This window comes from Neophocaena asiaeorientalis, unplaced genomic scaffold (assembly GCF_003031525.2).
Source record: "Neophocaena asiaeorientalis asiaeorientalis breed wild unplaced genomic scaffold, Neophocaena_asiaeorientalis_V1.1 scaffold72, whole genome shotgun sequence".
NCBI classification, from domain to species: Eukaryota; Metazoa; Chordata; class Mammalia; order Artiodactyla; family Phocoenidae; genus Neophocaena; species Neophocaena asiaeorientalis.
Window position 1 is genome coordinate 7,027,404 of NW_020185336.1, and position 27,451 is coordinate 7,054,854.

The 27,451-nt window shown below is 34.5% G+C and overlaps 1 protein-coding gene across 2 annotated transcripts in view; it reads left to right on the top strand.

The window, feature by feature from the left end:
- The window catches only part of BAZ2B (bromodomain adjacent to zinc finger domain 2B), an 89,105-nt gene extending 63,265 nt beyond the window's left edge, over nucleotides 1-25,840 (top strand). The window contains exons 18-27 of one of the 2 annotated variants that reach the window (XM_024735990.1): nucleotides 695-1,350; nucleotides 1,740-2,013; nucleotides 2,194-2,349; nucleotides 2,731-2,891; nucleotides 7,387-7,592; nucleotides 8,085-8,220; nucleotides 12,963-13,109; nucleotides 20,245-20,507; nucleotides 20,769-20,912; nucleotides 24,342-25,840. In XM_024735990.1, the coding sequence (XP_024591758.1) occupies nucleotides 695-1,350; nucleotides 1,740-2,013; nucleotides 2,194-2,349; nucleotides 2,731-2,891; nucleotides 7,387-7,592; nucleotides 8,085-8,220; nucleotides 12,963-13,109; nucleotides 20,245-20,507; nucleotides 20,769-20,912; nucleotides 24,342-24,495 (2,297 nt within the window). In that variant the 3' untranslated portion in view covers nucleotides 24,496-25,840. Of the gene's footprint in view, nucleotides 1-694; nucleotides 1,351-1,739; nucleotides 2,014-2,193; nucleotides 2,350-2,730; nucleotides 2,892-7,386; nucleotides 7,698-8,084; nucleotides 8,221-12,962; nucleotides 13,110-20,244; nucleotides 20,508-20,768; nucleotides 20,913-24,341 lie in introns of both variants that reach the window. The other variant, XM_024735991.1, reaches the window with a different exon arrangement.
- The last annotated feature ends 1,611 nt before the right edge of the window (nucleotides 25,841-27,451 follow it).

The window sequence follows — 27,451 nt, forward strand, 5'->3', positions numbered from 1 at the left end:
AAAAACAAAAAATACTGATAGTATTTAGTTTCCTTGAGGGTGTAGGCAAACAGATGCTCTTGCTTCTGGTATGAACGTGTATTGATCTAGACTTTCAGTTTGACAACATATTTCAAAAACTCTGAAAAGTATATATCTTAGGACTCAGTAAATCATTTATAACATTTTTTATAACAGTGAATAACTGGGCCCTATTAATAAACATCAGTAGAAGATTGATTATTTAAATTATGATATATTCTATTGAATATTCTATAGCCATTAAAATTTATGATGTAGTTATATATTTATTGACATATCAGGATGTTTACAGAGAAAAACACGTAGGTTAGGCATTATGTATATAATAAGATTTCCTTTTTTTTAATTTATAGGTTTAAGTGTGTATGTGTGTACATATAGAATGCCTGGAAGGATTTAGACAAAAATATTAATAATAATTTTTGTTGTGTATTAGGGCTTTTAAATTTTTTATATTTTAGTTTTTCTAAAGCTTAGTCACAAAATTACATTAATTTTCCAATGAGCAAAAGAATCTAATCTATAAAAAAGGGGAAAATGGGGAGTATTAAGTAATCTAGAAAAGTTTCCTAAAATATTTATGCATATAGCTTGATGAGTAATGAAAGAATATCATTATAGTATTGGTTTGATCTGGAGTAACTGATCTTAATAATGCTTTTCAATTTTTTAGGACTAGAAGAAATTGCAAAAGAAAGAGAAAAACTAAAAAAGGCAGAAAGTATCCAGATCAAAGAAGAAATATTTGAGACTTCTGAGGACACTGTAAATTGTTCAAATCCAAATCATTGTGAGCAAAAGGAAGATACTAAAGAAAAAGATAACACAAATCTGTTTCTTCAGAAACCTGGTTCATTTTCAAAATTAAGCAAGCTTTTAGAAGTAGCTAAGATGCCTCCTGAGTCAGATGTAATAACCCCCAAACCAAACAGTAGTGCAAATGGGTGCACATTGTCTTATCAAAACAGTGGAAAACATTCATTGGGCAGCATTCAATCAACAGCAACACAAAGCAGCGTGGAAAAGACAGACTCTAATAATCTGTTCAATACCAGTTCAGGTGGTCCGGGGAAGTTCTATAGTCCTCTCCCCAATGACCAGTTGTTAAAAACACTGACTGAAAAGAATAGACAGTGGTTTAGCCTTTTGCCAAGGACACCTTGTGATGACACATCACTTACCCATGCAGGTATGTCAACTGCTTCTTTAGTGACCCCTCAGTCTCAGCCACCATCTAAGTCACCTTCGCCTGCCCCAGCTCCTCTTCTTGGATCATCTTCTGCTCAGAATCCTGTTGGCCTAAATCCGTTTGCTTTATCACCTCTTCAGGTTAGTGCTGCTAATTGTAACTCATTTTTATGTTGCTTTATTTAATCTTTGACCCCATAAAGATTTTCTCTCAAGGGAAATCAGTTGAATATTTATAATATTATCTCCGCCACGGTTTGAAAATTGAAGAGTCAGAATTGCTATCACCAAGCTTCATCAGAACTACTGATGTCTAAGTCAAAGCCTTCTTTAATTACTTTTTAACTTATTACTGTTGCATTATATCTAAAAAGAAATTACTTGGGGAGCAAATGAAATGACGTATGCCTCTAATTGTGATAAGTGAAAGAATGTTTTTTTCCGAATTTTATAAATAATTTCTGGTTCTAAACACTTTTCCTAACTTCTTAGATTGTTCTACTTTTTAAATGTTATGGTTTATTTTGCAGATGAAAAGTGGAGTATCTATGATGGGACTCCAGTTTTGTGGGTGGCCCACCAGTGTGCTTACTTCCAGTAATCCATTTACATCACCTTTACCTGGTCTTGGATCAGGGTTGGGATTATCAGAAGGAAATAGTAATTCATTCTTGACTCCTAATGTTGCTTCAAGTAAAAGTGAATCTCCAGTACCACAGAATGAAAAAGTCTCTTCAACTCAACCTGTAGCTATTGAAGTAGCAAAACCAGTAGATTTTCCTAATCCAAAACCTATTCCAGAAGGTAGGTACATTGAGATGGTTTATAGCCACTTACTTACTTTATTTTATTGTTATAGATTCCTGCATTATAACCGAATCTTTGATGGTTTTCTACATAGTTATAAGTCTTCTGATTTGCATTGTGCCATTAATTTATATTCAAAATATTTGTAAAAAGATCTACATATTTATCTTAACTTAGAAATGCAGTTTGGTTGGTGGAGAATTATTGACCCAGAGGACCTAAAAGCTTTGCTCAAAGTGCTCCATCTCAGAGGAATAAGAGAAAAGGCGTTACAAAAACAAATTCAGAAACACTTGGATTATATTACTCAAGCTTGCATCAAAAATAAGGATGGTATGTACCTAAAAGAGACTTCTGCTCTCTTGCTTAGTTATGAGAATTAGTTCTTTTATCTTAAAACATATTTTAGTATATCCTAATTCTTAATTTATTACTAATAGGCTTTTTTTTTCTATTTTGTTCAACAAACAGTAACTCTTTACATTTCTTAAATAGGTATTACTTTCTCATAATTTCTCACAACCTGCAGACATACTGTTTTGTTTCTTAAAAAAGAATATTCCTACTTTTAAGGGTAATCTGCCTGTGTATGCACAAGTACATTTGTGTGTGTTAAGTTACACGTATATGTTATCCCTGGAACCTTATTCACTTTTTAGAAGAAATCATTGAGGGATAAAGTGGATTTTAAAATTAATTTCTTTTCAAATATAGTTGCTATTATTGAATTAAATGAACATGAAGAAAACCAGGTAACTCGAGATATTGTGGAGAACTGGTCAGTAGAAGAACAAGCAATGGAAATGGATTTGAGTATTCTTCAACAGGTAGAAGATCTAGAAAGGAGAGTTGCATCAGCAAGTTTGCAAGTGAAGGTAAAATTGATTGGAATGAAATCTGTTTTAAGGATGATGGAAGGTAACTATTATTTGTTGTATACCTGATATGTGCCAGTTACTCTGCTAAATGTTTTCACTTTATCTCATTTAATTCTCAAAATGATCCTGAACTAATTTCCCCCATCTTACAGGTAAGGAACAAGACTCAAAGTAAGTAACCTGCCAGTGGTCATATCGTAAGCTAAGTGTGTATTCATCCAAGTCTGTCTGACTCCAGAACCTGTGTTATTTTTACCAAATCTTGCTGCCTCCTTAATGGTATTCAAAAGTGTCATTTCTAGTTTTACCCATGATAAATATAACGCTCTATCAAATTCCTACTATACTGTTTCGTGTAGAGGACCTCCTTGCATCAAGCTATGTTGTATGTCAAAATTTCGCTCTATATAATTTAAAATTGGAGAATATAGATATATCCAAATATACACCGTATCATTATACACATACCCACACACCCTACATATATATGTAAATTTTAAATTTATTTATCTACTGGGCATTACCATGTCACAAGCATTATCATGATCAGACTGGCTTCCAATGGACAGGCAAAAGGAAAGCTTTACCTTAGTGCAAGAATTTTTAGTTTTGGTAAGAGAGATATAAAGTCTTCTCAGTTGATAATAAGGTGATGTCTCTGAGAATAAATGGATGGATGATGAATAAGTATGAGACACCCGAAAAGGTTTAGAAAATGTAGTAGCCATGTAATTTGATTTGCTATTTTATGTTTTATTCAGAATGAGAAACTTATGCCATAATACTATCCTATGGCATTTGGAAACTTTTGAAGTTCTCCAAAAAATGTCACTTTCCAGAGCTAATAACATATCCCTTTCTTGCCGCAAACATAATTACCAACTTTGGGAAACAAAATTTATCATTTGTTGACTCTATTTTGCTAGCAAACTATATCTTCCTCCTAGTACTATAATACAGTATAAAAATGCCTCATTAATTTGGCATCTTCAACAAATGAAGTCTTCCACACAAGTTACTTTTCTAGAGAAATGAAAATTATTCCATTTAGCACCATAATTCTTTAACATGTTTGTCAGATCGCTTATGTTACGCATTACACTGCCTTCTTAAATTGAGAATAATGAGTTTGATTTAAATTATCTTGGTGACACAGGATCATTAGCGCGAAGACCAATTATTAGATGATGATTCCCTCAGGAAATGTGAAGAGGTTTTGCCCCTACATTAAATGGTCCTAGTGTGCTTTGCTTTTAAACGACTGTGTCTGCTTTCTATAGTCTGTTTCTGTCTTCTCTCATGGTCAGTTGCTACTACTTGCTGGTTTAAATTTGGTTGGTTCTACTGGCCCAATTTTCCCCCAACTTCCTCCACCTAATTTGCCAGTTCTAATTGGCTATTGGTTGGGAAAACATATCACCAAGATTTTTTTTTTTTTTTAAGATATAGTTTTATTTGTTTTTGGCTGAGTTGGGTCTTCGTTGCTGCACGCGGGCTTCTCATTGCGGTGGCTTCTCTTGTTGCAGAGCACAGGCTCTAGGTGCGTGGGTTCAGTAGTTGTGGCGCACAGGCTCAGCAGTTGTGGCACATAGGCTTAGTTGCTCTGCAGCATGTGGGATCTCCCCGGACCAGGGCTCGAACCCGTGTCCCCTGCATTGGCAGGTGGATTCTTATCCACTGTGCCGCCAGGGAAGTCCCAAGCTTTTTTACGTTAAGTATAAAGTCAGGGTGTGGGCCTGAAACATTTTCCCGGAGCCATACTCATATTTTCCTGCATTAACCTTATCACATTACTGGCTGCTTAGACAATCTTGGCTGTGTTCTAAGTATATAAGAAAAGTAGAATTTGTTTTTTAAGTGAAATGTTTTAATATTCTGTTATTAAGGTATTACTAAATTATTCTGTATTATTCTGAAAAAATGAATTATATTATTCTTGAAGAGTCTAAAAACACGAATGATGAAAATAACCATAAGACATTATTTTAACATCTATAGAAGATTTAATGTTTTTTTTTTTAAGAAAATAGAGTTATATGTTTAACGTGGGGAACTAGCCATTGTGAAGACACATCACACAGGTGGCCTGTGGGACTTACTTAGGTGCATTCATTTATATTTTTAATATTGCTTATAATTTGGACATTCTTTATTATTTTGTAGGAAAATCTGCAAGTCTCTTGTCCTAGTTCTGTTGTTGCGAGTATACAAAGAACCTAATTACTCTTCCAGCTCCTCTAAAGATAGCTCCTGTGTCTCTTTCTAAGTTTTCTCTTTTACAAGCTAATTAATTCCTTCAACCATTAGTCCTGTGAAATAGTTTCCATGTACACGATTCTCTTCTGTATAAACACCAGTGTTAATATCCTTCTTAAAATGTTGTATCCATAACTGTACATAGCGCTGTCTGAATGTGTTCATGGGACTTTTACTTTCCTTAATCCAGCACTATACTTCCATTAATGCTGTTTGAATTTTGTACTAGCTTTTTAGTATCCACATCATACTCTTGCTTCACTGAGTATACGCTATGAAAAAACAAACTTTGGCCCTCTTTCAAAGAGCTTTTAAGTGCGTTCTATCACATATAGTATTCAATATTTCTGTGATTAGTTGCTTAAACTTCAAACCTAAAATTTACATTTATCATTGTTTTATTTTTATTAATTTCATGTGAGTACATTTTTCAGCATATGGGATTATTTTTATCTTAGTCCTGTTATACAGAATATTAAATTTTCTTCCTAGTTTTAAATCATCTGCAGATTTAATAACAATCAAGTTACTCGTAAGTGTATTAACAGGACAAACCAAGTACAGAGCCTTTTGGACATTGGCACTGGGGACCTTTTCTGAGGTGACACGAGTTCTGTCAATCACCATTTTTTGGAAGCAGTTTTCAACCCTCTAGATTTCTTTAATCTAGTCTTCATTTTTTGTCTTGTCATTTGCCTTGCAGACATCAAGATATGCTATGTTTACAGGGTTCTCTTGATTTATCAATTTAGAACCCTTTTCAAAATATGGGAATGAGGTTCATTTGACATGACTTGTACCTAGTGCACTTACATGTACTATTCATAATTCCATCCTTACTTCACAAATATAAATGTTCTACTGAATTAAAGAAGAGGAATTGATCCTAATATACAAGATAAAATAATTATCTCTAAAGAGGTTTAATAAAAAGGATAATGTTCATTCTGTTTTTCATTTAATATGCACTTACTAAGCCCCTATTCCACATCAGACAGTAGGCACCACAAAATTGGATAAAATGTGGTTTCTGCTGTCAGAAATCTTGTCATCTAATAGGGAGATAAGTCATATATACATCTCCGCAGAATCTGTTAACTGATCCTAGAGGAGTACAGAGTCATACATGAATTTAGAAAAAGAATACATAACTTCTGATGGAGACATGGGAGAGATCAGGGAACATTTCACGTAGAAGTCGAGATGGAACTTGAGAAGGTGAGTCAGCTTTTGACAAGGAATGCCATACTAGGAAGAGGGAACAGCCTGAGCAGAGCACCAGGATCCAGAAGTTTAGGGCGTTGCAAGTTGTGGAATTTGCAAGTTGTGGAATTTGCAGTGTAGGATGTGTGAATGGGAACATGAGAGGAAGAGGCAGATTGAGGTACTTGAATGTCATGATAAAAATATGGACTTTGTTAAACAGTAGGGAAACTTTGAAGGATTTTGAGGTAGAAGATCAATAAAAGCAAGCTGAGTTATAAGATCATTCACTTATTCAATCAACATGTGTGTTTTGAGTGCCTACTATTTGCTTTCACTGTGCTGGAGATAAAATGAGTAAAAGCCGATGTGGTCCCTGCCATCATGGAATTTAGAGGTAAAAAGATGTGAATCAAATAATCGCAATAGTAAAAAATTGTGAGTACCACAAGGCTGTGGCATACTATATGGTCCTTTGTGGGCTTGTAATATGGAGACTTACCTGCTAAAGCAGGTCAGAGAAGGATTCCCTGAGGACTTTTAAAATGAGAGCTGCAGGATGAGTGGATTTAACCAGGTTAAGAGCAACAGGGAAAGGCTCTACAGACAAATATAACAGCTCACGCAAACTCCTACGGCTGGAGGAAAAATGGTAAGTATTGTACAGACCCCTGTACTGAAGAGTGGTAGAAGGAATGGAAATGGAAAGGAAGAGCTAAATTCAGAGACTACGGAGAGATTTCTGTTGAAATGAATAAGCATGTAGTCTAAAGTCTCTCAGAATATTTGCTGATTTTCATTATACCTTTCATAGTATCAAAAGTTATTAAATTTTCTTCTTCAAACTTCTCACAGCTGTTTCTTTTAATTTTTTATTCTTGTTTCTACCTAGCATTAGGAAACACAAGATAAAAACTTTTAGTAAAGATCCTTAAGGTCTGCTGGTGTCTGCTGCTGTATTTTAAGTAAAGGTAATTCACCCAGCAGGCATTTTAAGAGGAAACCATAATAACATTATTCTTTTGATATATAGGGTTGGATGTGTCCAGAGCCTGCATCAGAAAGGGAGGACTTGGTATATTTTGAACATAAGTCATTTTCTAAATTGTGCAAGGAGCATGATGGAGAATTTACTGGCGAAGAAGAAAGCAGTGCACATGCACTGGAACGGAAGAGTGACAACCCCCTAGATATAGCTGTAACCAGGCTGGCTGATTTGGAGCGGAACATTGAAAGAAGGTATCTGAAGAGCCCCTTAAGTACCACCATTCAGATCAAACTGGATAATGTGGGCACAGTTACTGTCCCTGCTCCTGCACCATCCATTAGTGGTGATGGTGACGGGTAGGTTATTGAGATTAACTTGAAAAATTATTGTGCTTCTTTGCTAATTGGAGCCTATTTTCTATTGCCTGTTATCTATGTATCTTCTTGTACGTCTGTGATCCATATGGATCATGCTGTTTGCATGGTGCTTTGTAAAAACATTTTTGTTGTTGTTATGTGTGTTGATAATCCTGCAAAGTGATCTTACATTTACCTGGTTGTGACTAAGCTTTGAGGCACGTAGCCACAGTCTGTGCACTACATCAAATTTAGTTGCTTAAACCTTACACTTATTGGCTGTTACATGTTTTTGTCATTGCTTGGCTTTCAGTGTGACGATTGTTTCACATTCAGTAACCATAAATGTGGACGTGACCTACTTAATTTCTCTATATTTCAATGCAGAATTGAAGAGGATATTGCTCCAGGGCTCAGGGTATGGAGAAGGGCATTATCAGAAGCTCGCAGTGCTGCACAGGTAGCTCTGTGCATTCAGCAGTTACAGAAATCAGTAGCATGGGAAAAATCAATTATGAAAGTTGTAAGTGTTTTTATTTAAGAAATACTATAATTTACTTTGTCCTGTTTTTTTTCCAATCTTCAGATATTTCTTAATTACGCATTACTTATTGTCAAAATAATGTATGCTGTACTTGAGAATTTCCTTAATTCTTAAATACTGTATAGTTTGATACTTTCCTCCTTATTTTGAGCTTTTTGAAGGAACCTACCAAATGTTATCTTTCGTTTTTTTAAATCTTGTCTTTCTCTCCTTTGAATATTGTTTATAACTCTGACTGAAGTTGTCTTCTCCATTCTGTCAACATAATAGTTGTTAATCTGAATGTTTTGAAGGCCCTTTCAATCTTGTAAGCACTCCAGTTGCTAACATTACCTGCTAAGTACGTTCACTTCATTTCCAAAATATCTATATTTGTATCAATTTTCTTTTCTTAATACCAGAAATACTTAGCTAAGTAAATACAGAATAAGCAGAGAGCTCTTCCTTTATGCACCAATATCATGTTTTGGGTTGGCCAAAAAATTGCCTTAGGTTTTTAAGTAAAAATAAAAGATACATTTTTCATTTTCACCAAGAACTTTATTGAACAGCATACTCACCCTTTTGTTCCACTACCTTCTACCATTTTTCAGGCAACTTCATAATTCCATCTTCCCAAAACTTCTTATCTTTTTGAGCAAAGAACTGATCCAGGTGCCTTTTACAGTCTTCCAGGGAATTAAAATTTTTCCCATTAAGAGAATTTTGTAAAGCCTAAATAAATGGAAATCCAAAGGTGTAATGTCTGGTGAATAAGCTGGATGAATCAGAGCTTCCCAGCTAAGCTGTAACAGTTTTTGCCTGGTCATCAAATAAACATGCAGTCTTGCATTATACTGATGGAAGATTATGCATTTTCTGTTGACTAATTCTGGACACTTTTTGTTGAGTGCTGCTTTCAGTTGGTCTAATTGGGAGCAGTACTTGTTGGCATTGATCGTTTGGTTTTCTGGAAGGAGCTCATAGTAGAGGACTCCCTTCCAATCCCACCATATACCGGCCTTTGGTGTGGTTGGTGGTGTTTCATTTCGCTTGCCCCACTATCTCTTCTATTCCACATTATTGTACAGTATCCACTTTTCATCACCCGTCACAATGTGTTTTAAAAATGGAACATTTTCGTTATGTTTAAGCAGAGAATCGCATGAGGAAATACGGTCAAGAAGGGGTTCTTTGCTTAATTTATGTGGAACTCAAACATCAAAGCGATTCACATAACCAAGCTGGTGTAAATGATTTTCAGCACTTGATTTGGATATTTTGAGTATGTTGGCTATCTCCCGCATGGTATAACGTTGATTGTTCTCAATTAATGTCTTGATTTGATCGCTGTCAACTCCAACTGGTCTACCCAACCGTGGAGCATCGTCCAGTGAGAAATTTCCAGCGTGAAACTTCACAAACCACTTTTGATGTGTTCAATCAGTCACAGCACCTTCTCCATACACTGCACAAATCTTTTTTTGCACTTCGGTTGCGTTTTCACCTTTCTTGAAATAATAAAGCATAATATGCCGAAAATGTTGCCTTTTTTCTTCCATCTTCAGTATTAAAATGGCTACACAAAAATTCACCAATTTTGATAAGGCTTTTTTTAAATGCACGCTGATATGATAGGTGTCACATACAATCTAACAAAATTGTTTTGAATGAACTTATAGACAACTAAGTGTTACTAGAGCCATCTTGCGGAAAAAAAGCGAACGAACCTTTTGGCCAACCCAATATTTGGATATAGTTGGCATTGAGTAGATCTTTTAGTCTTTCCTCTAACAGTTAAAAATGTTTTTTCTCCTTCTTTGTTCAAGGTCAGTTAGTTATCATGTAGTGGCCTCTACTTTGTACTAGGCAACAAATGCTATATGTTCAAAATAAAAGCTATATTTCTTATATTTTCCAGAGAGAGATTTATTTTAAATCATGTACGTGTCCCTTTTGCCTCTTTTGTATCATATACAGAAATATCTATTATATGTAGACTTTTATGAATTACTTTAACAGTTGCTTTTGAATTACAGGTTAGCTTTAAAATTCAAACATTTGCGATTTGTTTTCATGAATGACTAAGGGTAAAATACCTAGTTTAAATAATCTTCCCCAAAGAAAAGAAGTGATTCTTAAATAATTTAGCATTCTCTCCTTCCTTTTTACCTCTATACTTAGACTACTCAATACTTTATTCATTCTATACAAATAAATTTGCTTTCTTCTATGGTTTTTTTCACTTCTTTCTAAAATGTCCATGGAATAATGAATCTGCAGTTTTCACAATATGCTCAAATTTAGGTCTATCCCTATATAGATTAGAATTTACTGTAAGTTTTAAGGCATTGTTCAGGTCATCTGGTAGCATTTTTACCAGGTAAAAATACTTTTCCTTCTAAAAATTATTATTAAAACCAGTTTTAAAGTCACCTTAGACAAATATATTTGGTGAAATGTAGGCTATAATGATAAAAAAAAGATTCAATTCCTATATCAGAATGAAATTTGTACAGTTACTTTTCTCATCTACACCAAAACAATCATCACAATGTAGGCAGTTTTTTTATAACCTATACACAGAAACCCAAAACTTGTACCAAAATCTACCTTTATATTAGTGTACTTACTTTCTGCAATCTAAAGTTTTATTTCAGGTTTTGCAAACTTCTTTTCCATTGTTATTAATAAATTAATATACATTCATCATTATTTAACTCCATCTCATAATTTTTATTTCTTTTTTTAATGTTTAATAATACATTATTTGCTATAAAACTACTTTGAAAAGAAGGCAGAGTTTCTTATTCAAAGATTAATGAGCACTTGGTAACCTTGAATTAGAAATGTAACAAAACCTATAATAATCCTCATAAGAAGTCCTAAAAAAAAATGTTAAAGTGCTCAATGTCTTTAGAAATATCCTCTTTACCAGAAACCATGCTTACTAGGAAAGAAGGAGCTGCCATGATTTGCCTCCAGATACTTCTCAGCCCACAATATGTTTTCTGATGTTAATGTTAAGCAATCGGCAACATCCACTGTTTTTTTTTTTTACTGTGGTAGCAAAGGAGTTAAAACCAAATATTACTACATTTGCTCTAACATATTGTGAGCTATTACTGTGGATTTTCAAAGATGTTATGAACTTGATACCTGCCACCCTTTCTTAATAAGTATCAGAAAATAATTTTATTTTTAAATCATAAATGTGAGATGTAAGACAGGCTTCATAGTATTTTTAGCTATTGTAGAAAACAATGAGAATTTACTTAATGTTCATGAACCTGACTTTTAAAATTTATTGTTATAGGGATTGAAATATAACCTTCGAAATGTTATTTCTCAATGAGTATTTTTATAATAGAAATTTAAAAGAAATAACTCAAATTTGGAGAAATAACACCATATTAAGGTATTTAGTGATGTGGTTATCAGGAAAGGTCATAAAATAAATACTTACTGTTGGGATATTAAACTCTACTGCTTTTGCTCTTAGTACACATGCCAGTTTTAGTATTACATGTATATTACATATATTTGATAGATATTTGTTAAGGTGAATAGCATGTATCTGCTGTTTTGATAAGATTCTTAAGCTATCATTGGTGTACGTATTGAGTTATGAAAGACTATTTTAGACACTCCCAGATTAAGATTTAATGTTTTATTGAAATTAAATTAAGTTTGAACAATTAAGCTATTTTGTTTTTAACAGTGTATAAATACATAACTTAAAATTAGTACAAATGATTTATAATTTAAATGTTTTAATTATTTTCAGTTGAAATATAGTTGTACAATATTATATTAGTAATGTTTTCATTTTTTGGAGTATTGATTACAGGACATTGTCTACTGTGACTGAAATAAAAACTAAATGTCAAAATATAATGTTAGTACTTACCATTTTTTAAAGCCATCTTTAAAGTTTTTACCTGTCTAATCTTCCTTCTTTCCCTTTGTGAAACTTGTTATACAGAATATGTGTGCATGGGGGAAAAAAATCTCTTTATAGATTTTAAAGTTCTTAATGGTATTAGAAGTTTTTCAACAGAGAAGGAACAATTTAATTTTTAGTCCAGAAAATAAATTATGACTTCTAAATTCTTTAATTTATTGTATCAATTTCTTTTTCCCTTAGAAATCATTTTGTAGGATCCATTTTCTACATTTGTGACACATGTTTGATTTGGGTTGATTTCCAAAGTGTCCTGATTTGGACATAGTCAAAATACAGTGACATCTTATTATTATTATTTATAATTCTGTTGCTAATACATGTTCCTAATTTTGATCTTAAAAATTACTCTAACTCTTACTTATTTCTTTCTCAGGATATCATGAGGATGCTAAGATAAGCAAACGATGAAATATATTAAAATATTAAAACACCATGTATTAAAGCTATTCATTGCTTTATGTGCTCTAATGTCATGTTAATTATTTCATATGTTAATGTGTACATGCTTCTGAAGTGTGTGCAGGCATTCAACCTCTAGCTTTGTTTTTTGCAGTGTACCTGAAATGTGCATTTACCCCAACTGAACTGCTCACCCCATCATGTGGTCCATATCTGTGTAACGAGAGATACATAGATGTGTATGGCTACTGTATATTTGTTAGCAAGCGGAATGTTCATTACTAATATAAATTAGGAATTAATGGTGTGTTTAATATCCCAAAAACTATTATTTGTAGCAGAGTGTTAATTTTAAATGATTTTCCATGTATTATAGTACTGCCAGATCTGTCGAAAGGGAGATAATGAAGAACTGCTCCTCCTTTGCGATGGCTGTGACAAAGGCTGTCATACATACTGCCATAGACCCAAGATTACAACTATACCAGATGGGGACTGGTTTTGTCCAGCTTGCATTGCTAAGGTAAGACCGATCTAAAACTAAATTTTTTTTATTGAAGTATAGTTGATTTATAATATTGTGTTAGTTTCGGGTATACAGCAGAGTGATTCAGTTATATATTTTTTTTCAGATTCTTTTCCATTGTAGGTTATTACAAGATTTTGAATAGAGTTCCCTGTGCTCTACAGTAAATCCTTGTTGCTTATCTATTTTATGTGTAGTAGTTTGTATCTGTGAATCCCATACTCCTAATTTATCCTCCCCACCACCACCCCCAGCACCTTTCCCCTTTGGTAACCATAAGTTTGTTTTCTAGAAATCTGTTTTGTATGTAGATTCTGTTTTGTATATAGATTCATTTGTATTATTTTTTAGATTGCACGTATAAGTGATATGATATTTGTCTTTCTCTGTCTAACTTACTTCGCTTAGTATGATAATCTCTAGGTCCATCCATGTTGTTGCAAATGACAATATTTCATTCTTTTTTATGGCTGAGTAATAGTCCATTGTATATGTGTACCACATCTTCTTAACCCAGTTGTCTGTTGATGGGTACTTGGGTTGGTTCCATGTCTTGGCTATTGTAAATAGGGCTGTTATGAACATTTGGGTGCATGTATCTTTTCAAATTAAGAGTTTTCTTCTTTTCTAGGTATATGCCCAGGAGTGGGATTCCTGGATCATATGGTAGCTCTATTTTTAATTTTTTAAAGAACCTTCATACTGGTTTCCATACTGGCTGCACCAATTTACATTCCCACCAACAGTGTACTAGGGTTCCCTTTTCTCCACACCCTCTCCAGCACTTATTATTTGTAGACTTTTTGATGATAGCCATTCTGACTGGTGTGAGATGATACCTCATTGTGGTTTTGATGTACATTTCTCTAATACTTAGTAACGCTTAATGCTGAGCATCTTTTCACATGCCTGTTGGCCAGCTGTATGTCTTATTTAGAGAAATATCTATTTAGGTCTTCCACCCATTTTTTGATTGGGTTGTTTGTGTTTTTGATATTGAGTTGTATGAGCTGTTTGTGTATTTTGGTTATTAACCCCTTGTCAGTTGCATCATTTGCAAATATTTTCTCCCAGTCTGGTAGGTTGTCTTTTTGTTTTGTTGGTTTCCTTTGCTGTGGAAAAGCTTTTAAGTTTGATTAGGTCCCATTTATTTTTGCTTTTATTTCTTTTGCCTTGGAAAAGTGATCTAAGAAAATATTGCTACGATTTATGTCCAAGAATGTTTTGCTTGTGTTCTCTTCTAGGACTTTTATGTCTTATGTTTAGGTCTTTAAACTATTTTGAGTTTATTTTTATATATGGTGTGAGGGTGTGAGGGAGTGTTCTAATTTCATTGATTTAGCCGTCCAGCTTTTCCAACACCACTTGCTGAAGAGACTGTTTTTTCTCCATTGTATATTCTTACCGCTTTTGTTGTAGATTAATTGACTGTAGGTGTGCGGGTTTATTTCTGGGTTCTCTATTCTGTTTCATTGATCTGTATGTCTGTTTCTGCCCCAATACCACACTGTTTTGATTACTGTAGCTTTGTAGTAGTGTCTGAAGTCTGGAAGGGTTATGCCTCCAGCTTTGTTCTTTTTCCTAAGGATTACTTTGGCAATTCTGGGTCTTTTATGGCTCCATATAAATTTTAGTATTTTTTAAGTAGTATTATTACTTAAAACTTTTTAATTGCCAGATCAAAATGAAGAGTTTTATGGGGATTTTTTTTGAGATATAATTTGTATACTGTAAAATTCATTTTAAAGTGTGCAATTCAGTGTTTTCTAATATATTCACAAAGTTGTACAACCATCACCACTATCAAATTCCAGAACATCTTCATGATCCTCAAAAAGTATGCTTGTACACATTATCATTCACTCCCCATTCCCCTTCTCTTCTCAGCCTTTGGCAACCATTAATCTATTTTCTATCTCTGTGGGTTTGCCTATTGTCATTACATATACATCAAATCATACAATATGTGGCCTTTTTCTTTCACTTAGCACAATATTTTCAAGGTTCATCTGTGTTCTAGCACTTTATCTTTAAAGTCAAATGATATTTCATTATATGGACAGACTACATTTTGTTTATCTGTTCAGCTGATGGACATTTGGGCTGTCTACATTTTGGCTTTTATGAATAATGCTGCTGTGAACAGTCATACCCAAGTTTTTGTATGAATATATGTTTTCAATTTTTCTGTTATATACCTAAGAGTAGAATTGCTAGGTCATATGGTAATAAGCATATGTATTTTAAGTCACTTTCCAGTCACATATAAATTGGAAACCTGTGAATTCTAATACTAATTGATTAAAGAGTAGCACTATGATAAAGTAGAAAGAAATGGGTTTTAGAGTTATAAAGTAAGGAGTAAGAAGTGTGAAAGGGTTAGAATGTATTGAGGGCCAGACTCTTCATTAGGTTTCCCCTATCTCAGACACTCTCTTCCATGTTTAATCCCTTGACGTGGTTACTACCAGTAACTACCACCACTTCATAAACTCAGTTTCAAGCATCCATCTCTCCACTGCCTCCTTTCTTTCCTGTTCACTCCCTCTAGTGCTCCAACTCCAATAATTATTTGATCTCATCAGGACCTTCAATTCATTTATCTTAAGACCTTTTCACTGTCCCTCTCCCCATTCATGTCCTCTTTTTCCTCCTATAATCACTGCATCCACCCTTAGCTCCTGCGCCTCTCTCTCACTTGGTAAAACGATCATTCTGCTTAATCCAACTCTATGACTTCTCCAGCACCTATATATACAGATACAAAGGTATCTTGAATGTGGCTGGAGAAAACACCCACCCCTTTAAATTTAAGGCTAAGAGGGCCTTTAGTGGTGCCTGATAATTACTGTCTCCTCCATCCTCATTCTCAGCTGATGACCTTACTCCCGTTTCACTATGATAATGGAAGCCATCAGAAGAAAATATCACAAGCATCTACCACCACACCTACCATCCTTCCTATATCTGGGCTCTCATACTCTACCCTCCCTCCTGTTGCCATGAACTGCTTGTGTGCCCCTAACTAAGCCAATAACCCCACTTGTGCTTCAGATCCCATCCCCTCTCACCTCCTTAGGAGAATGGCTCCAGCAGTTCTGTCTTCTCCTACATCATCAGTTTTTCCTTCTACACTGGGTTCTTTCTCATCAGCCTACTAACATGGTACTCTTTCTCCCATCTTACAAAAACTAAACAAAAACCTCTTTTGGCCTCACTTCTTCCTTGATCCACTTCCCCCATTTCTCCCCTTCCCCTTACTGGAAAGTTTTCTGTTCTGGTTCTTTCTGATTTCTCTCCTCTGATTCACTCTTAAACTCACTCCAGTCATATTTTCATCTCCACAGCTTCTCCAAAATTTCTCTTACTATGCCCACAAATGACTTCCACATTGCTCGGTCCAGTGATCAGTGCTTAGATCTCATCTAACCCATCACTTAACATTTGATAGAATGGAACTTCCCCTCCTCCTTGAAATCCTGTTTTCACTTGTCTTCTAGGATACCATACTCACCTGATTTTCTTCTTGCTTTTGCTCCTTTTCAGTCTCCTTTGCTGGTTTTTCTCACCTCCCAGATCTATAAATATGGAGTGCTTTCTTAGCTTCAAAGTTATATCTGTAAAATGGAATCGTATCTGCTTTGCGAGGATTTGTAAGGATCAAATATTGTGTGTTTGAAGGTTTTTATGACTTTAAAATTCTGTGATCTATTTTGGGGGGATATATTTATATTAATACCTTATTATATTTTAGGCTATATTTTACAAAATAGCAGAGGTCTCACATGGCACCATATTCACTAATAATTGCTTTTTTATTTCTCATTACTTGATCATTTTTGTTATATATAGTTAATGTAGTTTAATAATAATCTTCCCTGATGGTACATAACTTATCTTTTAACTTCATAAATGTCAAGTTATAGAAAAGTGTCTCTAATACTTTATGAATTACTAACAAATCAGTGTTTTAATTCTTGGGGGTATCATCTGGTAGGCTATAGGAGGTTTTGTTTTCTGTAAATTTGCTTAAATTAGAATTCTGGCTATGTATCATTCCAGGAATGGACTAGAAGATGTGAGGTGTATGATCTCATCTAAACCCTTCTATGTAAATGCAGCTTTCTAAACCTCTGCTTTCTTGTTTTTTAAATGTGGTGGATTAGGTGTTACGTTTCTTACAGCAATAAAAAATGTTATAAACATTGGATTTTGGTAAAGATTTTTAAAGTTGAGATTTTAAAAATATCTTTCCAGTAATTCAGTTATTTACAAATATCTATATTATACATCTTGCTCTCAAATAGCTATTTCTGCATACATCATTGTGACTGTTTTTATTCTGTGTATATGTGTGTTTTCATGCCAATATATATACATACACTATGTATATATATTAAAGATAGATATATATACTTTCTCTCAGGATCACAGAATCAAAAAAACTTGCCTGTGTGTATATATACATATTTATACACACTCATACACACACACACACACACACACACACAAGAAATTTTAAATTCCAGTGCCTACAAAAGTCAAATAACACAAAAGTGTTGGGACTGTAGCAAACAGGAAAGTCAAGCCATGGCCCCATTTATATGTGACAGACATTGCTCAACTCCAGCCGTCATGTAGACATGTGGGCCCAGTGTTCCAGGATCTACCAATATTTCATTATGGATTTTTATGCATGCCCTCCCAAATGTTAAATGTTGGCAACAAATTCAGGATTTTTACAAGCATTATGAGCCAAACAACAACACATTCTGTGGGCTGTTTACAGCCTCTGAGCCACCAGTTCACAACTTCTGATATATAGATATACAAGCATAACAGAAATGAGCCCTTGTATGTGTAATCTGATAGGTTCGGCTTAAGATATCCTGAAGTTCCTCTTTGGATTTGGGCTCTAATAAGATAGAAAGGGTGGGGAACGGGGACTTCTCTGTCCAAGAACAAAGTCATCAGTAACAGAGCAACTGTGTAAAAGCTTGCTTTTACATGTGCATGATCTAATGAGGTCATCATTTATAAAAGAAAGAGAGAGGCTTCATTGTCTTTTTAAAACATCGCGAAAGTTTTTATTTCTGTGGATTTAAATTTCATGTTTTCTTACTATGAGTATTAATTTGTTAGAATATGATCCCAAGTATTGGGATCCGTAACATCTTATGGAAAAACCCGAATGAACTTTTTGGCCAACCCAGTAGTATTTTCGTTCAAACAGGAACTAGAAATTTTGACCCATTATTCATGAAATTTTGTTCTTTTTAAGTAACACAATTACTCAATCTAACTTAATTTATTCCTCATGAACTAAGCATTCTCTTTCTCTTTTTTTATGATTTCAGAGTGCTAAAATCTCAGTGTAATATAAAAACTCAAAATAATCAGATTTTAGTGAATAAAAATTAATAAACTAAATGGAGAAGAGGCTTAGTAAAACATTTTAATTATTCCAGTTAGTTTCAAGGGGTAGTGATTCTTTCATATGGTATGGGGAAGATGTTAGATTTATGGTTTGTTTTATTATTTTAGTCAATTAAAATATCTCTTTAACTATACTTTTAACCTACCAATAGAGAAACAAATAATTTTAATTGCTTGATTAAAAGCAATTTTTAAAAATAATGCTAGAAGAGGTCCTGAAATCCTCAAAGAAATTGGTATGAAATACTCCAGAGAAACGTTTTTCAGCCAAATTCATTTCAAGGATACATCCAACTTTAAATTACAGCTGATTGATATCCGACCCTAAGTATTAAGTCTAAGATTTCTTAATAGTCTGGGTAAGAGAGGAAATAATTTGCTAAAAGAGGATAAACACTGTTCCGGAAAATTAAAACAAAAACCATACATTACAGGGTCTTTGCACTGATATTCTTCTATGATCTGATATATTTATTGTAGTATTGTAAACTCTGAAAATACAGATTTATTTCGCTATTTCTAGGTTGAGGGGTGTGGTGGGCAGCTATTGTTACATCAGTGTGCTACCTGTACATTGTAGTTAGATTGCGTAAGGCCATGTTGAGTTTTTTTGAAGTGTTTTTTGTTTTTTTGTTTTTTTCCGTGTAATTTTAGAGCTAGAATGACCGTACGAATTGTGTGGCTTATCTTTCTTATTTTACAGGTTAGAAAACAGGGACTCACAGATATTTTTGTACAAAGTTCCATAGCTAGTTACTGACAGTGCCATAGCTGGAAATCATATTCTTTGATTCCAAATATAATCTCTTTTATACTATTTCTTTATTGCTTTCCTCAAAAACAGACATCTTTTTCCCTCTTCCTTCACCTCTGCTTTGTTCACATCTGGTAACCACAGGTTTGTGGAACTCTATTCTTATAGAAAATGCTTTTTTTCTTTATCTAGAAAGAAATATCAATTTCCAGTAGATCTGATCATTTACAAAGGACTTTTTCTCTATTGGACACTTCATGAGCTATTTTCCTTGTTTTGGCTTAGCTTCTTAATTATCTCAACTTTCTTATTAATAAGATCTATATTTTTGTTTATATTCAACCTTTGTTCTTAATTATACTGTGCTCCAAAAGATAGTACTTTTGTATCTTTAAACTCATTCAGTTAGTGACCTAGACCAGGGGTCCCCAACCCCCAGGCCTCAGACTGTTACCTCGGTGGCCTGTTAGGAACCAGGCCGCACTGCAGGAGGTGAGTGGCAGGGAGCGAGTGAAGCTTCATCTGCCGCTCCCCAATCCTCCCGATTGCTCACGTTACCGCCTGAACCATCCCCCATCCATGGAAAAATTTTCTTATGTGAAACCGGTCCCTGGTGCCAAAAAGGTCAGGGTCCACTGACCTAGATTAAAGAAATACTGCTGATAAGTTCTATAGTTCCGAAGATGGATTACCACGAGATCAACATCTTCAGATTTTAAGAATTCCTAAAATAAATTTTTCACGCTTTATTAGATTTTTGCCTCATATTATGGGAGAACAAATTCATAGATCTCTCTTGAAAATAATAAAATGATCAACCTTCGAGATCAGAGATAATATTCTTTTTGTTGGCCCTGTCAGGCTTTCCTAACTTAAAATAATAAAAGGCCTGTAGACAGTTATTTTTCTTATACCTCATTTCCTTTTTTTTTTAAATTAAAGGCAAGTGGTCAGACTCTAAAAATCAAAAAACTTCATGTCAAAGGAAAAAAGACTGAGTCAAAAAAAGGCAAGAAAGTAACTTTAACAGGGGATACTGAGGATGAAGACTCTGCATCTACAAGTAGTTCATTAAAAAGAGGAATCAAAGACCTGAAAAAAAGAAAAATGGAGGAAAATACTTCTATTAGTTTGTCGAAACAAGAAAGTTTTACTTCTGTTAAGAAACCTAAAAGAGATGACTCCAAGGACCTAGCTCTTTGCAGGTATTATTTCAGTTTTCATGTACTGTATATTTACAACTTCCTATTTTATTTGCTTAGAAATCTTCTGCCATACTAAAGGCAACTTTTTGACAATTTGTGTAAGTAGTAAATGAAAGTCTATAGTATAAGTAAATATATTCTTTTATCTTTTTAAATAAATTAATTTGCATTTTTTACTTGAAGGATTATGAAAGGTAAATTTTTAATAAAAATAGGTATTTCTAAAGCATAGATACTGATTTCAGACATTGTTTTCTTTAGTATGATCCTTACTGAAATGGAAACTCATGAGGATGCATGGCCTTTTCTACTTCCTGTAAACTTGAAACTTGTTCCTGGTTATAAGAAAGTTATTAAGAAGCCTATGGATTTTTCCACAATTAGAGAGAAATTAAGTAGTGGACAGTAAGTAAATCATTTCAGTTCGATATTTATTGAATGCTTGGTACATGCTGGGTACTTTTCGAGTGAGCCAAAAATACATTAACAACAAAGACATAGGCTCTGCCTTTGGAGAGGGGTGTGTGTGTGTGTGAGTGTGTATGTGTGTGTGTGCCCGCACGTGCGTTTGGTCAGGGTAGTATAGTATGTAAGACAAATCAATTAAAATTATGTAAATAATTAAAAAGCAGTGTGATAAAGCATTTTGACATTGGAAGGGCACCAAACTCAGCCTGGAAGGTAAGGAAGAGTATCAAGAAAGCCTCCCAAAGTAAATTACATGTAAGCTAGAGCTTGTATTGTACATCAGTGGAATATTGACACTGTCTCATGTGGATTTAATAAAAATTGACTCTGTAATATTTTCAGATTATTACAATGTAAGATAGAAGATCACTGGAAATTTTAACTATTAAAAGCTTTATTGTGGGGCTTCCGTGGTGGTGCAGTGGTTGAGAGTCCGCCTGCCGATGCAGGGGACACGGGTTCGTGCCCCGGTCCGGGAAGATCCCACGTGCCGCGGAGCGGCTGGGACCGTGAGCCGTGGCCGCTGAGCCTGCGCGTCCAGAGCCTGTGCTCCACAACAGGAGAGGCCACAACAGTGAGAGGCCCGCATACCGCAAAAAAAAAAAAAAAAAAAAAAAAAAAAAGCTTTATTGTGAGTTGTTGGAGAATACTAAAAATGTGTTTATTAAATGTGGAAGAAAATTATTATTTGCTCCTCTCTACCATATTCTCTTTGTGATCCTATCCAAAGAGCAAAATGACTTCTGGCCACAGTTAATGATCTTTGCTAGATTGCCTCAGACTTCTTGCCAGAGAGTAGCAGCTGTTAGATGTTGGCATTTAGTTGGTTCTGGACATTGGACACTGGTTCTAGACATTTTGGAGCCACAAGAATAAGGCTGTTCTCTTACAAAACAAGCCCACACAAAAGCATTCCACGTGTTAATGGCCAGGAGCTGTGCATCTCCCTTCTCCATTCTCCCTGCACCCTTTATTCCTGCATACCAGTTTACCTTAGTGTAGCCCATGCGCATCACTTCAAGCAAAGTCATAAATAAGGAGAAAGAAGGAACTTTACATTTAAAAAAACTATAAAATATATTTAATTGCATTATTATTGTTATTATTATTATGTTCTTCCTAGATATTCTTTTGGTGAAAATCACTGTAATCTGTAATTTAAACTCAGTTTAGAAGAGTTGAGTAGAACTTAACTCATAAAGATCAGTGTCTGTCTTACATGTATCAGATGATTTACAAGACTGACCAAATGACTAGTTTATTTCTCTGGAGGCTGAACTGTCAATCTTTTAAAGAATTACGTCTGTCCCATTTTATTATTTTTTAATTTCGAAAGGGACCTGCCTAAATTCCGAAAACATTAAAACTATTGATTCTTTTTTTTTTGCAGTACGCGGGCCTCTCACTGTTGTGGCCTCTCCCATTGCGGAGCACAGGCTCCGGACGCGCAGGCTCAGCAGCCATGGCTCACAGGCCTAGCCGCTCCGCGGCATGTGGGATCTTCCCAGACTGGGGCACGAACCCATATCCCCCGCATAGGCAGGCAGACTCCCAACCACTGCGCCACCAGGGAAGCCCTAAGCTCCCTTTTGAGAATGAGCGCCAGTAAATGGAGGCGGTCACAGCAGAAGCAAGCAGAGAGAAGCAGTTCTGTATAATCCTGTTTGTGATGCCAGGTGTGGGAGACAGAATTCAGAGAATTCAGACTCCTCTCACTTCGACTTATTTCATTAAACCCAAATTAATGAGCTGGGACCCAAACTCACAAACAGTATTTCAAATTTTAAACTAGAAACTTAGAGAACAGAGGGGAGGAAGTGCCTCCTTTAATGAATCTTTCTGGGTTCCATCAGCTTCCCCCTCCTTCTGTTGTACTTATTTCATCTAGAATCTCGCCTAAAATTCTCTCCCGGATTTGTCTCCCTAGTGCTAATCATTAACCTTTTCTTGTAGTAAGGAACAGTCTAAAGAGATAAATATTTCTCAAGGCAACTTTAAAATATTTTATAAAAATTATTCCCACACATGTTATATGATTGCATTTATATGAAATGTCCAGAATAGGTAAATGTATAGAGACCAAAAGACAAGTTGATGGTTGCCACGGGCTGGGGATAGGAAGGAATAGAGAGTAGATGCTTAATGGATAGAGTTTCCTTTTGGGGTAATGACAGTGTTTTGGAACTAGGTAATGCAATGTTGTGAGTGTGCTAAATGCCTTAATTATCTACCTTAAATGGTTAATATGATGTTATGTGCATTTCACCTTAATTTAAAAAGTAATAATTCTCAGAAGAAAAGGAAAATGGGTGAGGTTACATAGGGCTGACAATTCTGTGAGCTCATTACAGATAAAGAAATTTTCTTCTTTTATTATTGCACATATTAGAAGAAAGGAGTGAAAAGACTGTACAAGGTATTTCATCAAAGAAATAATTCCACTTTTACCAGATCTCAGAGCTTCAGTGTGCGCTTCATAGGTATTTCTAATGGGTAAATTATTTTAGTATTCAATTTGTCATAAGTTAGAGTTAATTTAAATTTGACTTTCCAAAAGCCCTTTTTCAAAATGTATTGATTTGGCTTGAAATGCACCACTCCTTCCTTATTAATAAGTCTAGTCGTGCACCTTTCAGTTCTCTTCTCTGTGTTCTTACAGGGAAAGAGGACTGGGATTATCCCACCAAAAAAAGCACTGAATTCACAGTGCTTCTCACTGAAAGGCAGTTTCCTGATAATGTTATCTCCAGTAAAGAGATAGCACATGCTTTTTTTGCTTGTTTTCGATCATCATATGACAGTGTTTGAGCAAAGGAGCATATCTGAAGAGAGAAGAGAAATGGGAAAGGGGCAAGGTTTAACACAGAGTGACCTATCCTGGGATGTATGTAAAAGCTACAGGGCAAGTGTCGTGTACATAGTGCATGGGAAGCATTTATATTATTTCTACTGTAGCTAAATATTTTTGAGTGTGAAAAATAGGGTACTGCAAGTGATACAGTTGGTAAGAGTTAATAAACTAATCAAGTAGGATGAGTCCTGTAACAAAATTGTGATACAGGTCGAACAGGAAGTTGGATGTAAGAAAAATGCTACTTTGTTGAAATATATCTTGATCTTCAAGAGAAATCTGCTTTCCATTTAACCTGTCTTTAAATTCTATATGTCCAGAACACGTGCAGTCTTTTAAACGTCCTATTTATAAGAGGGTATAATATGTTTTATATCAGTTTAAATGCAGTTACCCTAATCTTTTTCTTTTTCCTTTCAATTTTATGTTTTATTTTATCTTTTATTACCTCTTCATTTGTTTGCAAAACAAAACCAGCCTACAAAAGCAACCTGTAATCATGTGTTTTCTTCCAGGTATCCAAACCTTGAAACTTTTGCTCTAGATGTCAGGCTTGTTTTTGACAACTGTGAAACATTTAATGAAGATGATTCTGATATAGGCAGAGCTGGCCACAGTATGAGGAAGTATTTTGAAAAAAAGTGGACAGATACTTTCAAAGTGAGCTGAAGTTATAATAATCTCTCTTGTTTTTTTTCCTTTTAAACAAGGACAAACGAACCAGCAATGTGAACTGTATTTACATACATGTGCAAGGCACATACACAATGACTTTTTTTTCCTTAAAATAAATATCACACAAAAAAAAAGTATCAGAAGAATGATACCGTTTTTAAAGGCTTCACTCCTACAACAACCAAGGCCCTTGGTTATTGGTTTGTGTGATTTATCAGCTAATTTAGGTAGAACAGGGAAGCACACCCAAAGAATTTTCAAAGGAAAGGGTGTTATAGTGCAATAGCAATTAAAATGTATCAAATCGCACTGAATATTCAACACCAGAGCTCTAACGTGGGAAATGGTTCTCCTTTCCCTCTCAATAAATATCTATTTTTCATTTTTTTACTTTGTAGTTTATTTTTTAGTGAATGTATTTAATTTTATGAATTATTTATGATTAAACCACATCCAGAATCTTCGTTTTCTGTGAAAAGGAAGAACTAGAAAAATTGCTTTAAATCTTGAAAATACAACAAGGAATGTTTTAAAATATAAAACAAAGCCAAGTTAAACTGTTTACACTGATGTGCTATAAAAGCACCAAAAATAAACTTTACTGTAGAGTTACAAGTACATTTATATATATATATATATATATATACATATATATATGTATATATATATATGTTGCTGCATCACTTGTGTAGTTAAATTGTATTTCAAGACAGTGAAGAAAAATTGACATGTATATACTGTTCATTATTGTTTATATTAAGTCTTGTTTTAAATATGTATTATGTGTATATATTGTTTGCAGACATTATTGTTTATGCCTTAGAAGGATTGTAGCATTTTATTTTAGTCTGAAGGTAATTATAGCTATACAGCTTGTACAGTAATTATCCTCTACCAACACTGTGGCATCTCCTTGATCTTGGTAGTGCCTGCCTTTGAAACAGGGTGTAGGGGATATTAGTTTTCCATTTTTTCTATTTTGTTATATAATTTTAAGCCACCAGGGCCTAAATTAAAGTATAATCATTTGTATCCATGTGGAATAAAATTGTGACAATTTCCTACGCACACAGTATTTTTTCATAGAAACATTTCCCTCCCATTTGCCTTGCCTCAGAAATAAATTTAAAAGACATTTGTAACCACTGTGTTTTATCTACTGTGTGTTGTGGTGGCCTGTTGGAGGCAAGTAGATCAGAATTTTTTTGTACCTATGTAAGAGTACTTGAAGTTTTATTTAAAATAAAATGTTGTGGAAAAGGTAGCATTCTTTTTTTTAGGACTGTTATTTTTCACTACTATGTGTGGCACGGATACAATAAAAGACTTTTACAAACTAGTTTTTTAGTTTTTCTTAATGAACCTGGAATTTTTTTTTTCCCTCAAAAGAAGCTAGTTAATTTAAATTTGCTTTTTACAGAATCATAAATGAGGAGCAGCAGAGTGTGGTTCAAAGAGCACTGGGCTGGGTGGAGGAAGGTAGTCTTAAGTCAAGTGATGTGACTTTCATGAGTCTCTGAACCTCTCTGGACCACTTTTTATTGTTTATTTCACATTTCTAATATGAAAATATCAGAATATTTTTTAAGGTCTTGTTCTAATAGGTGAAATGTCTCTGTTGTAGACATACAACCCGGTTGTCATTAAGAAAAATTTATTATATAAATTGGTCTGATAAGTCATGAGATACAAGTTCAAGCATTCATGAACTATGATTTGATGCCTTGCTGGGGTCTGAGGAATCACTGAATGAACAAGACAGGCACAGGCCCTACCTTCATGGAGCCTACAGTCTAGTGCAGACGTGATCCTTAGCTAATGTCCTTAGTAAAGGGCTTTTCCTAAGTAGTGAAGGGAGAATAGAAAAGTTTTGAAGAAATATTAAACTTTAGAATGCTTCATAACCTCAGAGTATTTTCCAAAATTCCTAGAGTGTTTGTGAAGGCTTATATGAAAATCAGCTGTTATTATGTACATATGTCGGTTTCTGTTAACCAAATATTACAGTGATGCCTTAAGGAGCTGGTGCTCAATCAAAAATACCATGTGGAACAGAGAACAAGGTGGTGCTGTGAATCAAGTGTGTGGTTTTTGTGTTTATAGAACTGGCTGCCAGATGCTCCATGGAGAGTCGTCTTCATGGGGGTGTTTTGCCTTAGGGAGCATATGTGGTTACATTACTTTATATTAGATGGCATATAAGAGCTTGATATTAACATGTCTGATGTCCGAGGGGCGAATGAGAAATAAAATACTTAAACACACACGAAGAACAGTTTTTCAAGAGTGATTAATTTTCTTTTAAAAATAAATTAAATAGCCCTGAAAAAAAGAAAGGTGACTATTGGCTACTTTGGACTGCTGTCTTCATCGTTGCTACTCAGCAGGAGTAGCTGTTCAAGAAGTACTGGCCGTGATCCCCAAAGGGCCACAATTAGTCTCCAGAACAATTGTTACCATACACATGTGGATCATTTGTTATGTGAATGACTGTTGCATTCACGGTGCCATAGGTTGGGCCTATCTTCAATAAAACCAGTATTATTATTCTCCTCAAATATAAAAACATTTTCCTAACCTTCTGCTATCATACAATTACGAGTATGCACAACATACTTGTTCTAAGATAAATTAGGCTTTAACCTGAACCTTCTCCATTTTAGTCCTGGTTGCTCTGTGAATTGTAAAAAATTGGCCTGACCTCAAGTATAGATTTTGATTTATCCTAAGGATAAACCAATCAATCCACTACTACTGACCCCCAAAAATAGTCATCAGTTTGAAACAACATCTAGAGAGTAAATTAACATATTTATTTAGTTGTTAACCGTGGTTAAAATTAAACAAATGAAAATTTATCTGTGGGTATACCTTGAACTCAAAAGAACGAAATTACCATAAATGCAAGGTAATCTCTTTTTCTTATTTCAACCCCAAAATGAAATTTGTT